Source organism: Mus pahari, chromosome 1 (assembly GCF_900095145.1).
Source record: "Mus pahari chromosome 1, PAHARI_EIJ_v1.1, whole genome shotgun sequence".
In the NCBI taxonomy this organism is placed as follows: domain Eukaryota; kingdom Metazoa; phylum Chordata; class Mammalia; order Rodentia; family Muridae; genus Mus; species Mus pahari.
Window position 1 is genome coordinate 109,353,061 of NC_034590.1, and position 12,879 is coordinate 109,365,939.

The window sequence follows — 12,879 nt, forward strand, 5'->3', positions numbered from 1 at the left end:
CCACTTGTGAGCCACAAGTGCCCAGAAGAGCAGATAAGATCCTCAACCAGGCCTAGGCAGAGCCAGGAACACATTCAGGTCCCACTCAAATGACCTTTCGGAAATTATCCACCACTTTGTGGCCTTCTCAGATGTCACTTGCTCACCAGAAACTTCCTTAGCCCTGCTTCAGAGGAGCACAGATGCCTGCCCAGGAGGGTGGCTAGCAGCGCGAGATAGACAGCTGACCTGTGTAGTTAAGCCCTGTGGCAGGGCTCAGGGGCTCCATCCTGTTGCTAATTGCATTTGCTCCCTGGGATAGGCAAACACACACACACACACACACACACACACACACACACACACACACACACACATATACACACACAAGTTCTCCACCATCACAGCTATGACTCCAGAGTCAGCACATAGGGCTAAGACTGTGGTAGTACCCATGGGCTCTCAGAAGTAGAGCCCACTTTTAGGGCTAAGAAAAGGGTTCTGGTTCACCTAGAATCCCAAGGAACCCTCCTGGGAAGGACACTAACATTGTGGGGAGGAAAGAATGAGTGAATCACTACTTTCAAAGCTTTAGTCAGTGGCATTTGAGACCTTCCAAATCCCTATAGCCTCTTCCCAGGGGACCGTGTAGGAGGCTGGTCTTGGGAATAAAGGGTCACCGGCTTGCAGAAGGGGATGGTCTCCTCATAGTGAAGGCTGTCTCCTTACCTGCTTGGGTTTCAGCTCTGGGAGGGGCTTGGTGGGAGGATCAGGTCTAAGCTGTTGGGAAAAAAAAAAGAATCAGGATGTAAAGACTAGACCAGTTCAGAGCTGGGGAATAGGGTAGTAGCTTTTCCCTCCCAGGCTCCCTGAATCAACCCTTAGGTTCAATTTAATATCCTGACTAGGCAGAGCTAACAACTTGCCCTGTACAGTAGCTGTTTCCTTAGGGCTCCAGGCCCACAGAATCAGCCGCCAGATACCACTTCCCAAGAGGTTTTCTTTCTTTCTTTCTTTCTTTCTTTCTTTCTTTCTTTCTTTCTTTCTTTCTTTCTTTCTTTCTTTCTTTCTATCTATCTATTTATTATATGTAAGTACACTGTAGCTGTCTTCAGACACTCCAGAAGAGGGAGTCAGATTTCATTACAGATGGTTGTGAGCCACCATGTGGTTGCTGGGATTTGAACTCAGGACCTTCGGAAGAGCAGTCAGTGCTCTTAACTATCTCTCCAGCCCCCTCATCCCCCAAGAGGTTTTCATGTCTCCAGAATACATGTTTCCCAAGGCTTACCTGATTTGGTACCTTTGGGGCATAAACAGGAACTGGGAGCGGTGGACTGGACACAGCACCTGGAGGCTTGAGGGGATAGAGATGTGAGCCTGGGCCCAAGAATCAGTGCTAAGGCCTCAACCCATGCCCACCAGGTCCCTTGCTTTTGGATCCCAGGCTCTTACATTTCCCAAATGGTACCTGCTCCCCATTTCCTGTTCACTCTAGGCTAGCAGCCCGTTCCTCAGCTACGTTATCACACTTAAGGAGCAGCAAGGGCATTCTCTTCTCACAGTTTGGGTCTGGGAGCCCTCAAACCTACAAGTTCAAACCCAAACTCCAAATAGAGATCCTTAGAAGACAAGTCTTGACTCAGTCCTTCATCCTCGCTTGGGGTGACTGTAACAGTTCTCCAGGCTCCGGGCTACTGCATGGCTCATGAGTTAATTTGCACAAAAAGCCTTCACTGTCCCTAATGGGTCACACTCTGGGGTAGAGGGATAGACAGCCTGAGTCCCCCTCACTTCAGCCCCACGACCCTGTCAGAGGACAACACTTACTGCAGGGGGAGGCCTCTTTGGTTTCACTATGGGTCTTGGGGGCTGCTTGGGAGAAACTGTCTCAGAAGGGTCTGGAGGCCTGCTTTTAGCTGGCAGGTTGCTGTCCCTTGTGTAGAATAGGGGGTTGGAGAGCCCCGAGATAGGCTTGGGTGCCACACTCCTAGGGAGAAAAAGAGACAAGAATGGTGTGGTCACTTCCAGCAAGAGAATCCAGGGCTCTGGGCATGCCTCCCAAGTCAGACTGGTATCTCTGCCCTGGCACACCCCACATAGAGTGCTAGCTGTAGTCTCAGGCACATTTGTAAGCACAGGAGGTCAAGAAACATGTTTCCTGAGAGCTGTGCTAGGAAGGTCCTTGGGGACCCGGGAAAAGCTGTCCTTTGGCAGCCAGCTTAGGGGGTCAAGGTCTTGGTGCAGGGCACAGTGGAAACCATATGTGGCCATGGCTAGGGGGAGGGAGGTTATCTCAACTCTGGATTTATCATACACCTGCTGGTTGCTCTCACTGCCCCATTAGAGTCTTGAAGGAGGAGAAGGAGGAGGAAGAGGAGGAGGGAGGAGAGGAGGAGGAGGGAGAGGAAGAGGAGGGAGAGGAAGAAGAGGGAGAGGAAGAGGAGGGAGAGGAAGAGGAGGAGAGAGAGGAAGAGAAGGAGAAGCAGGAGGAGGAGAAGGAAAAGGAGGAAGAGGAGGAGAAGAAGAGGAGGAGGAAGAAGGGGGGGAGGGGTGGGGGAGGGGGAGAGGGAGAGGGAGAAGGAGAGAGTAGAAACAACAGTAGCAGTAGCAGTGGTAGTGGTTGCAATCCTGGGAGTCTCCTGAGCTTCCCACCCAGGCCTGTTCAACACCCAGAGGAGAACCCCAGGTCCCCTTAAGTGTCTTTGCCTGGGCTTGCTGACGGAAGCAGTGCTTTTTCTTTCTTAAGTAGCAACAAAGCCATTTCCCAAGTTCCGCGTACAGGAAGTATGTGTCTCACATGTAAATATGTTGCAACCACCATGTCCTCACCTCCTCTGGACTTGTCTCGGGGCCTTTCGGTAGATGATGATGCCTGTTACAATGACCACCGCAGCCACCAGGATCACCAAGACCACAACCACACTGACTGGGAGGCTCGTAGACGCTGTGGGACACATGGCCACATGATCATCCAGGACTAGGGACCAGTTGAATCAAGAGCTGGGGAGAGCCCTTGGGAGATGCAGCCTTCTGAGTCCCCCTTGACCATGTTCTGGGTCCCACACCCCACATATGCTCAAGTGCCTGAGGACTTCAGCAGTGGGCCCAGTACATTACACCAGCTCTTCTTGCTCTCCAGCAATGGATTAGAAGACGTGGTAATGGTGAGTCGCAGCCCCACAGTGCCACTGTTGAGGCCTAGCCAGTTCCCCGAGGCTGTGGTGCTGTGGACAGCCGCAGACTCAATGACCACTGGGAAGGAAGACACTGTGGGGGTTGTAAGTGGCCCTAGATACCTGGGCCAAGGCTAAGCAGCCTTGTTTTGAGTAGGGCACTGCCCTGAGTCACCTCTGGGAAGTAGAGACAATGTGATCCGTCCTAACCACCCTTAAGGCTGGTACCCCACAAATACCAGCTCCTGTGGCCTCAGGACCTTACCTGCTTGTTCATCTGATACATCTGCCAGCCGCTGTACACAGTTGGGTGGGGCCCAGCCCTTGTGACAGTGGCACTCCCTCTTGTGGTTGCATACCTGGAGGGAAAGCAGGGCCTCAAGGACAGGTACCCCACAGGGCATCAGGGGAGGTTGCAGCACACATAGAGTTCCATCCATCCATCTATCCATCCATCCATCCACATATGTCAATCTTGAGCTTATAAGGAGTTCTCCCCAGTGACCACACTGACCAGTGGTCACAAGCTCAGCGGAAAGCGCCTATCCGACCTCAGCCCCAAAGAGGCCTTGTTGATCACCCCCATTAGAAGGATATAGGCTAATTTGAACACACATTGCTGTATCCCCAGTTGTCTCTGCCACAAGTTCTATTAACAGGCAAGTGGTGGCAGCTACCTAGCTCAAAGGCACTAGACAGTAGATGTACTGTGACCTGAGGCCCGAGGCTACACGTACCCCATGGTTGTTGCATTTAGCAGAGCAGTTTTCAGATCTGTATACACGGAGGTCCTGGCAGCTTCCATCCATGCAAACCTGGAAGATGGAAGGGGCTCATGGGTAGCTGGCCTAGGCCCATTCCTTAACCCACCATCCTCAAATCTAAAGGTAAGCTCAGGACAGCTAGTGTGGTCACATTTTAGGATAACTGCCTTCATACTTGTGTGTGTGCCTGTGTGGAGGGGCCCTCAGCCATGAGGTGGCACTAGACTGGCTGATCCTGGGGACCCTTTGGGTATGGTGGTCTCTAGACAGGTGTCTCCATTTGCCAGGTTACCATCTCAGTTTGGAGTAGGGCATAATACAAGCTCCAGGCACATACCCCATCCCCCCACCCCCAGCCAACAATGTGTGAACACTGCCAGAGACTCATATGGGCACATTTGATCTTCATCAGCCCCAGACAGCTTCCTAGTGCTCCTCAGCTCACCTTTCCCTCCTCACACTTGGTGCCCTGGAGTACCAGTTCAAAGGTGTCAAGGTTTCTGTCTGTGGCGAGAGCGTGGCAGACTCCATGGTTGGAGGAGAAAGTGCAGAAGGAGCGTTCAAGGGGCTTCTGGCCTCCCTCACAGTACAGCGCTCCACACCGGTTGATCCTGCAGACAGAGGGTGTTCCTATGTGTGTCCTGGGGACTCTGAGTGGCTCAGGGCCCTGGGTGGTGGAGGAGACAGCCCCCAGGACCTTTCCTTTTTCAAGGATGTTGGGCTCAGGTTGATGACTTGAAGCAGAGCAGACTCCAGGAGAGCCACCTGCCTCACAGAGCAGGCCTCCTCAGTGGGAAAGTCTCTGTGGACCTGCCTTGCTATTGAAAGCGTATCACATCCAGCTCCCAACAGTTTGGCCTTGATGCTTACCTGCCAGAGTGCAGCACATTGCAGCCCGGAGGGATGCTAAAGGTGTAGCAGGAGTCGGCTGCTGCCCGGGCACCTGTGGGGCCAGGAGAAGTTACTCTGGTTTAGGTCATAGACACTCCACAAGCTGGCCCCCATCCTGTGCTCATGTCTGCCTCACCTGGCCCCCACAGATCCTGGCACTGTTGTGTCAGTGTGGGACAGCTCCCATCAAAGCAGTAGCCTCCTGGGCAGGGAGTGCCATTCTGTTGGAAGGCATCTTCAGGACATGTTGGTTTCCGGCCATCACAGAACTCCTCCAGGTCACATTTGTCCTTCCTGGGACGACACAGCTCGCCAGCTGGCTTCACCTGGTCCCACAGAGAGGTTTACTGTAGGGTAGGTCCATGTGATGCCTTCACAGGAATCCCAATTCCCCAGGTTTGACTGAAGCAAATCCAACTTACCTTGCATTCATGACAACAGGCACCACTGGCACACTCTGCCCCCTTGACCAGCTGGCAAGTGGTGGCATTGCAGCAGGGGTTTTGACAGTCCTGGGGGAAAATGGCTTGAGCAGCTACACACTAGGCCAGACCCTGGCTCTAGGGCGAAAAGGCTTTTGGTGATCACTGGGGAAGGGGCTGCAGCTAATTTGTCTCCAACTCCCTTATAGGTTATTAGGGGTTTCAAGGGAAATGTAGTGACTTGTGACCCCAAGGGCCATACGAAGTGTGGGCACATAATACCAGGTCTGGGAGGTTAACTGAACCAAAAGGACCTCAGATTGAGGCCCCTGCGCTAATACCGAAGCTGACCAGCAAGGGGCAGGGATGGGGTGAGACAGACCTGAGATGTGCCACAGTCACACTGCTCGCCACGCTCCACAAACAGGTTTCCACACACAGGGCCACCCACGAACCGGTTGACATCTGGGACATTGGTCAGGCAGCCTGTCTGGGGTTTTGTCACGAATGACTCTAGGTCAACCTTGCTACACCTGCTGAATATCCTGGGGAACTTGGAGCTAAGGGTAAGGGATGTCAATGTTAGGAAGAGCCAACATGCCAGTCTGTCCCCTCCCACCCAACATGCCCCACAGGACCTTACCCGATGCTTTCGGTCATGATGCAGCCACCACCCTCCCGTGGCACAGGACAGTAGCATCCTGGAATGTCCTCATCATGGCTCATGCCCAGGTTGTGGCCCAGCTCATGGGCCATGGTGGAGGCTACACCAATGGAGCTCCTGGTGTGGTCCTATGAGGATATGGTCATCACTACTGTCTTGCTACCATCCACCCACATGTCCTTGGCCACTCCATGCCCATTGGCACTGCTTCCTGCTAACACCCTAGCATAAAACCAGGTTTCGAATCCATGCCCAGAGTAGGTGGCCGCTTCATGGTGTCTCAGGGACCTAGGCTGACACTTGTACCCCACAATCCAGGCACTATGTTTGACTATACTACCACCAGAGAGCTTGGCAAGCTTGAGTAAGAGTTTACCTGATTCACAGCTCCGGAGTGTCGGGAACACAGGGCAGACACCTTAGCCAGTCCAACAGTGGTTCCAATGAAATCAACCCCCCTGGAAACAGACAAGACAGGCACGACGCCCTTGAAAAGGTTCCTGGCCTGTCTTCATCCCTGCACAGCTCTGCTCGGGTGTCCTTCCCTGGAGGCCGGGCTGTACGGAGGCCATATCTCTAGGGCTTGGTTCTGTCTCACTGTGGTGTATGGGCGTGCCCACCCACTCACGTGATAAGTTGCACATTGTCATGTGGGTGCTGCCCTAGCAAGTTATGTTCCCTCCAGGACAAGAAGTTCTCCAGCGTCACATTGGCATAGCGGCTGATGTAGAACTTGTCCTTGTTCCAGATCTCCAGGCCCACCAGGACAACTCGGAAACCGAGTTCCTGATACAGCTGCAGAGGGCACCCGGAGGGGCAGGGGCATTACATCCATCTGTGCTCAGTATGGAGCTCAGAACTAGCCCCACTTCCTGACTGGCTATTCTGCCCCTCTTACCCTAAACAGCTGCACTGTCAGCACCCCTGGGGTGACCCACCTTGTCCACGTGGTTTACAACCTCCAGCACTCTCTGGCGCACGGCCTCTCTGTTCCCCAACTTCTGGAACTGGAAATATAAGATCTTTAGTCTGGGTCTTGGCAACCTCACTCCAATTTATCCAGCCCACTCAGCCCCTGCATCCCATACCTCTTGGCTGTCTGCAACCACATACAACTCCACATAGCGGGTTTCTCTGGGTATCAGCCAGTTCTAGGGGAAGAAGCCAATCAGCCTTTTTGACCTTGACCCCAGCCTACCCCAGAGCCCAAGTCTAGGCATCTCCGGTGTAGTGGGCTTTCTCTGGCTCACCCACTGGGCACAGGGCTTGCTTCAGGGCTACAGAGAGCCACGCCTATGCCCAAGCATGGGGTCTGGGACTGGACCGACCAGCAGGGGATGATGACACCTACCCGGGGCTGAGCCCTGTACATTTCTAAGGCCCGAGGTCCTAGGTCATTCTTGGTGTCTTTGACCCCACAGGTCCCAGCCTTCTGTTGCAGATGTTTTGCCTGGTACATCGCATGCTGCCCCTCTTCATCAGCATCCAGAGGCTCAATCAAGTGGACAGTGGACCCAACACGGAAAAAGCCCCTGAGGGGGAGAGCCAGGTGAACAGAAGGTATGGTCAGCTTGTTCCTATCCTGCCCATCTGGGAGGACAGGTGCTCCAGATCAGCCACCTCACACCCTTGGGGAGGGGGATGACCAGGCTTGTAGATACAGGAGGCGAGAAGGCACATGAGTTTGGCATGGCTGTTAATTGTAGATACAGGGGGTGAGAAGGCACATGGGTTTGGCATGGCTGGTAATTACCAATGGAACATAAGGAAGAGCCCCAACTCTTCCAAACACAGCAGGAAAGAATTCTCACACCAAGGCCCACTTTTCACTGCCTCAGTTTACCCTTCTTTAGAATGGAGCTTCCTGCCTGGGTCTACAGTACATACCTGAGGCCAGCACAGGTGCTAATACTGGCAGCTGAGCCCTCATACCCTTCCACATGGCCCTGGTAGAGGCAATGGTCCTGAAGAAACGAGAGAGGGTCATAAGCCTTGCCACCTTGATTCTGCTGGCCCAGGGAAGGCTGGCCTGGCACCATACCTGCTCATGCAGTTGCTCTGTCACCTCCGAGCCATTGGCAGCTGAGTAGGTCTCTTTGTAGCTTGAGCCCAGCAGGTCCCTAGAAGACAACCATTGACATTCCCTGGTTCCGCCACACATGGAGCAGCACTTCCCACTGGACTCAGAGACCAACCCAAGGGCCAGAATCGGCTTACCTGTTCTTTCGAAGGTGCAGGGTGAAAACATGTCCACTGGTCCCAAGAGCATAGCTCAGACTCTCTGGGTACAGGTCCTGGATGGGGATTCTGGGTGAGTGGTCTCAGCTTAAGGCCAGGGATTTGCATAGCAGAAAGCCCCAAGCAGAGCCCCCTGGACCCTGAGGATTCGTTAGTTTCAGGGAGGGAAGTAGATGGCTGGGACCAGGCTGAGCTGTTTGGGAGGGACAGGGAAAGCAAGTCTCCCAGATGAAGCAGAAACAAAACAAAACAAAACAAAAACAGAGTTCTATGGCCCCTTGAGCCATTTCCTCAATCTATTCACAAGGATGATGGTGATGGTGATAGTGATGTGATGGTAATGGTGATGGTGATGGTGATGATAGGACCACAGGGTAGGAGTGGCAGCCACTAAATCCAGGCAGCATGGGAGTGGGCAAGGTACACAGACGCCTCAGCATCACTATTCCGCAGCTGGCTGTGGTGTCCAGCCAGAGGTTCAGAGCAGGTGTGTGCTCCATACTCTGTGACCTTTTACTCATACACCATATGTACAACCAGCTCGCCCTAGGCACAGCATACACCAGGAAAGAGGAAAGCCCAGGCAGAGATGTTTCCTGAAGATCCAACAAGGACAGGGCCTGGAGTCTTCCTGGAGGTCTAGAGGCTGTTCTCAGTTCCCAGTTCCAGGAAATCCCAAGCTGAGAGGTTCTTGATGCATGCACATAGCTTTAGGGTGAGCAGCTGCTGGCTAATCTAACAAACCACTGCCAACTGAAACTGGGGAGTGGCCTGGGGCAGCACAAGCTGCTGTACCTTTCCTGGGTGAGAGGCCTCTCCAGGCTGGGCCAATGTCTCAAAAGGAGCAAGGAAGTGAGTGGGCTCTAGTGCTACCTTGGGGGCCCTAGGACCCTGTTTTCCGGGGGCGGGGCAGCAGAAGGCAGGAGGAAGTGGTAAACACAGGAGGACCATAGTCATGCCCAGAAGCACAGACAGATTGAAGTTCTGGACCTGCGCTCGCAGGGTGGGGGTGGGGAGGGTGGTGAGGGGCAGCCCCCAGAGACTGCCGGTCCTTTTGAAGAGGTCCTTTTGAAGACGCGGGTTGTGCAGCCAGGCTAATGGGTAGACTTACCCAGTGGGAGGGCAGGGCTCTGCGGGAGCGGGATGCAGCTAGGCGCCGAGGCCAAACCACTTCATACTGTTTCACATGGGGCAAAGGAGGTCCAGAGGCTACTGCTTCAGGAGAAAGGGGGTCAGAGGCCCAGCAGTGTCTAGCCAGTGTTAGCTCCTTTATCTGGGGAATCACCACAAGGCTCAGTGCCAGCAATGGGATCTGGCCTCATGGCCCAGATAAGAACTTTGTGCCTAAAATACCGCCAGGTCCATCACACCAGAGTCAAGCTGTCTGAGCCTAGCACACTTATGCACAGTGCCCCCAGAAGAACCTCATCCACACACCCCACCCTTCCCCAGTGCCTGTTTGAACCTATGCAGGCGGAACACATGTAGGCCCTATGGTCTGCCTGCCAGACATCTAGAGTTGACTCAATCTTGTCCTTAGCTATATGATCATAGCTAATTGTTGAACACATACCCTCCCTCAGGCTTTTCTCTCCCAACAGAAAACTTCCTGCTCAACAACTGATGAGGGACTGGTTTAGAGACCACCTACTGATCTCTTGCATAGACAAGGGGCACAGCTACTTAACCCCAGGACTGAGAGGTAAGAGAAGAGACCACTCCAGCCAGGGTCCTCCCAGGACAGGAAAAACGAAGCCTCCCAGTGGGAGGCAGGACCCCACGTTGCTAGAGAACTGGGACCACTGCACCTCTAGCTTCTGTCCCTGCCTAGCTAGAGAGTTATGCATCCCCCAGGATTCCGCAGGTGAACCTTGCTGCCTGGGACTCCTACAGCAGCAAGGGAAGCTGTCCTGTAGGTGCCACGCCTAGTGATGTCACTGTTCCTGTAACTAGCTCAATGAAAAAAAAATCACAGGGAACAATTTCTCTCACATTTTACTTTTGAAAAATCTCAATTCTGACCTTTTCTGTACCTACCTACTTTTTCCATACCCAGGGACCAACTCCAGGGAGGCAAGGTGACCTGACCACGGTAAGTGGCTACTAGGCACGCCACCAAGCAGTGAATAGGCTCCTTGAAATCAAATAATCATCACTCACCTGGTGTCCATAAGACGCTGAGTAGCCAGAGGCCAAGCATGATGGGATCCGGAGCACACTAACCCTAGAGGTTCCACAAAGTACTCTCTCTTCAATCACTGGCCTGGTACTTCTTCCAGAGAGCCCTTCCCACTGATTGGAACTGGCCAATCACTGGACCATGGGGCGGGGTGAGGTGGAGCAAGGCGGGGCAAGAAGTACACACCTCTATACCAACACCCTGCTGGCAGCAACCAGCCTCCAGGGCATTCTGGAGTTACAGAGGCCCCTCCCAAGTAACTTCTGGGTAGCTCCTATTGATCTCCCATGATTTTGGACAAAATTAATGGGAGATGGAGATGGTAAACAGACCAATTTGAGCAACTCTGTGATTCTACAAGCTCCTAGTCCTGGTGGGGAGAGTGTGGGATTGCCTCCCAGCCCTGACAGAGCTTTGGGAGTGCTAACTGGGTGGAGTCTAGCTGGAGGAAGATGACTTTTGGAGGGGAAGTGACTTATAAGCCTGAAATTTCAGAAGGGGACTCTGACTTCCTGGGCATCTGAAAGATGCAGACAGGGGCAAGGAAAGGCAGTGTGGGCCCAGGACCAACCTGTGGGAGCTGACACTCCCAAAGCTCCCTCCCAGCTCCCCAAGGCTTCCGAGGCTTCACTGGGGAGGCACATGCAAGGAGGAACCCGACTGATTCTTTGAGGTCCTGTCCTACCTAACCTCACTGTTAGGGGCTCCTGAGGCACCAGGCTCCTGGTACAGGCCTGGATTCTCTTTCATGTCCCAGGGGTAGAGCTGATTCAGAGCCAGAGCTCTCAGCACCCCTACCATGGCCTGGCTTCCAGCTTCTCCAGGTGGGTCTGTTACTGTGGGAACCCAGGACACTGGGGAATGTAGTCAAGCCTGTTTATTATTTGTGGCAATGTTCTCTATACATCCTTGTGGGCACAGATGTGGTCAGTCCCACCCCATGAGGGGTAAGCAACCTAAGAGGAAAGGGAGCCACCCAGACTACCAACAGGGCCTGACAGCTCGACCATAATGGGGAAACTACAGGGTTGGCTTGGAGTCTTAGATCGTATCTCGAGGTCTGTACCTAAGAATTTAAGCTGGGGCATACATGCTACTGTCACTCTTCTGCCCTTGTGGATAAGGTCAGAAATGTAGCAATGGCTTAGGAATCTCACCAGCAAACGGCGGCCTGAAGGATCAGCACAGTGTTCACAGCTAGAACAGACGCCAGGCTGTAATAGGCAGCAGTCAGAGCTCTTGGGTAAGGCTGACTTCCACATACACAGGATCTTAAGTACTCTTACATTGCAAGTTAGGTGTCAGTGAAAGTTCAGGGAAATGTGTTCTTAGTCACATCAAAGGCAAAATCAAAACCTGTTGCCAGTAGCAATCATTGTGTTATAAGTCCAACTGCCCATAGTGAAGATGGAGGAACAGTGTATAATCAAAAATCAGGACCAAGTAGGGCCAATTTTGTCTCACTCTGGCAGAAATACATTGGAAATGATGGTTACACACGCCACCAGGCAAGACAGACTCAACTTACTCCTAACTTCACCCAGCAGGTGCTCTGGAGGGTTTGGAGCTGCGCCCCACGCAAACCTGGGAGCTGCAGGTCATCGTCCAGGGACATGGCTTTCTGGGCTCCTGGAGACAGGCCAGCAAGCTCTTCTGCTCAGTCTAGCATTCATTCTAACAACGCTGGGTTGGCAGATAGATGTTTACTAAGGCAAGCCTGGACACGCTGCAGACCACAAGAAACTGTGTGGCTGAAGAACCAAGCACCCAGGAAAGGGGTTGGGGGCTCTGCTTAGCGAGCCAGTCCTGACCAGGCACCCACCAGTCTTTATATCTACATAGGGCCAATATCCAAGAGAGCTGCCTCTACTTGTCATTCCTCCAAACACTTCCTCACTCCCCAAACCCTCCAGGGCAGATGTTTAAAACTGGATTTTGTAAAGGACACATGTATTTATATAGTTTAGCTAGACTAGACCACCCTGGAGCAGGGAAGTATCATGTCAAGGGTAGACATAATGTCTACTCCAGAACTGAAGCAGAAAGTCACCGTGACAAGGTAGCTACAACAGAACTTGTTAGCCACTTTGCTAAGTAATTTCCAAAAAGCGAGGCCAGTTATCAAACAAAGGGCATCTAGACCCCGGTTCCGGCAAGAGCAGCTTTTGGCTTGAAGCCTAGCCTGTCTTCAAGGATACTCCTCAGAGGGTAAACCTTAAGGGTTCTTGGTGAAGCGCTAGGGAATACATTGGTTGAGTGAGGGTATTTTCAGTTAGGAACAATGCTTCCCCCTAGTGGTGGATACAAGGGCAGCCTCCAAATAGGTACAGTTCCCAACCCCAGGCTCTACATGGCTTTTTCCAATTATATTGCTCCTTGCAAATACTTTGTCTTTGAGGCAAAAAGGACCACCCACATGCACCACAAACACGTGCACACTCTCACTAGGTTTTAAAGGCAAACAGTTAAGAGACACACACACACACACACACACACACACACACACACACACACACACACACACAATTTTCAAGTCAGTTAAGTCTGGGGAGACCTTCCTGTGGTT

General features: G+C 52.8%; 1 protein-coding gene across 2 annotated transcripts in view; it reads right to left on the reverse strand.

The window, feature by feature from the left end:
• Positions 1–10,428, reverse strand: part of Adam8 (ADAM metallopeptidase domain 8) — a 13,465-nt gene extending 3,037 nt beyond the window's left edge. The window contains exons 1-22 of one of the 2 annotated variants that reach the window (XM_021198818.1): positions 10,295–10,428; positions 9,246–9,349; positions 8,114–8,190; positions 7,938–8,016; positions 7,784–7,860; positions 7,248–7,428; positions 6,985–7,047; positions 6,835–6,903; positions 6,525–6,691; positions 6,273–6,354; positions 5,876–6,024; positions 5,615–5,792; positions 5,233–5,322; positions 4,947–5,136; positions 4,790–4,862; positions 4,365–4,530; positions 3,893–3,970; positions 3,421–3,514; positions 2,812–2,926; positions 1,810–1,969; positions 1,271–1,336; positions 709–759 (exon numbers count right to left, since the gene is read on the reverse strand). In XM_021198818.1, coding sequence (XP_021054477.1) covers positions 709–759; positions 1,271–1,336; positions 1,810–1,969; positions 2,812–2,926; positions 3,421–3,514; positions 3,893–3,970; positions 4,365–4,530; positions 4,790–4,862; positions 4,947–5,136; positions 5,233–5,322; positions 5,615–5,792; positions 5,876–6,024; positions 6,273–6,354; positions 6,525–6,691; positions 6,835–6,903; positions 6,985–7,047; positions 7,248–7,428; positions 7,784–7,860; positions 7,938–8,016; positions 8,114–8,190; positions 9,246–9,349; positions 10,295–10,334 — 2,349 coding nt within the window. In that variant the 5' untranslated portion in view covers positions 10,335–10,428. The remainder of the gene's footprint in view (positions 1–708; positions 760–1,270; positions 1,337–1,809; positions 1,970–2,811; positions 2,927–3,420; positions 3,515–3,892; positions 3,971–4,364; positions 4,531–4,789; positions 4,863–4,946; positions 5,137–5,232; positions 5,323–5,614; positions 5,793–5,875; positions 6,025–6,272; positions 6,355–6,524; positions 6,692–6,834; positions 6,904–6,984; positions 7,048–7,247; positions 7,429–7,783; positions 7,861–7,937; positions 8,017–8,113; positions 8,191–9,245; positions 9,350–10,294) is intronic. The other variant, XM_021198825.1, reaches the window with a different exon arrangement.
• Positions 10,429–12,879: the final 2,451 nt, after the last annotated feature.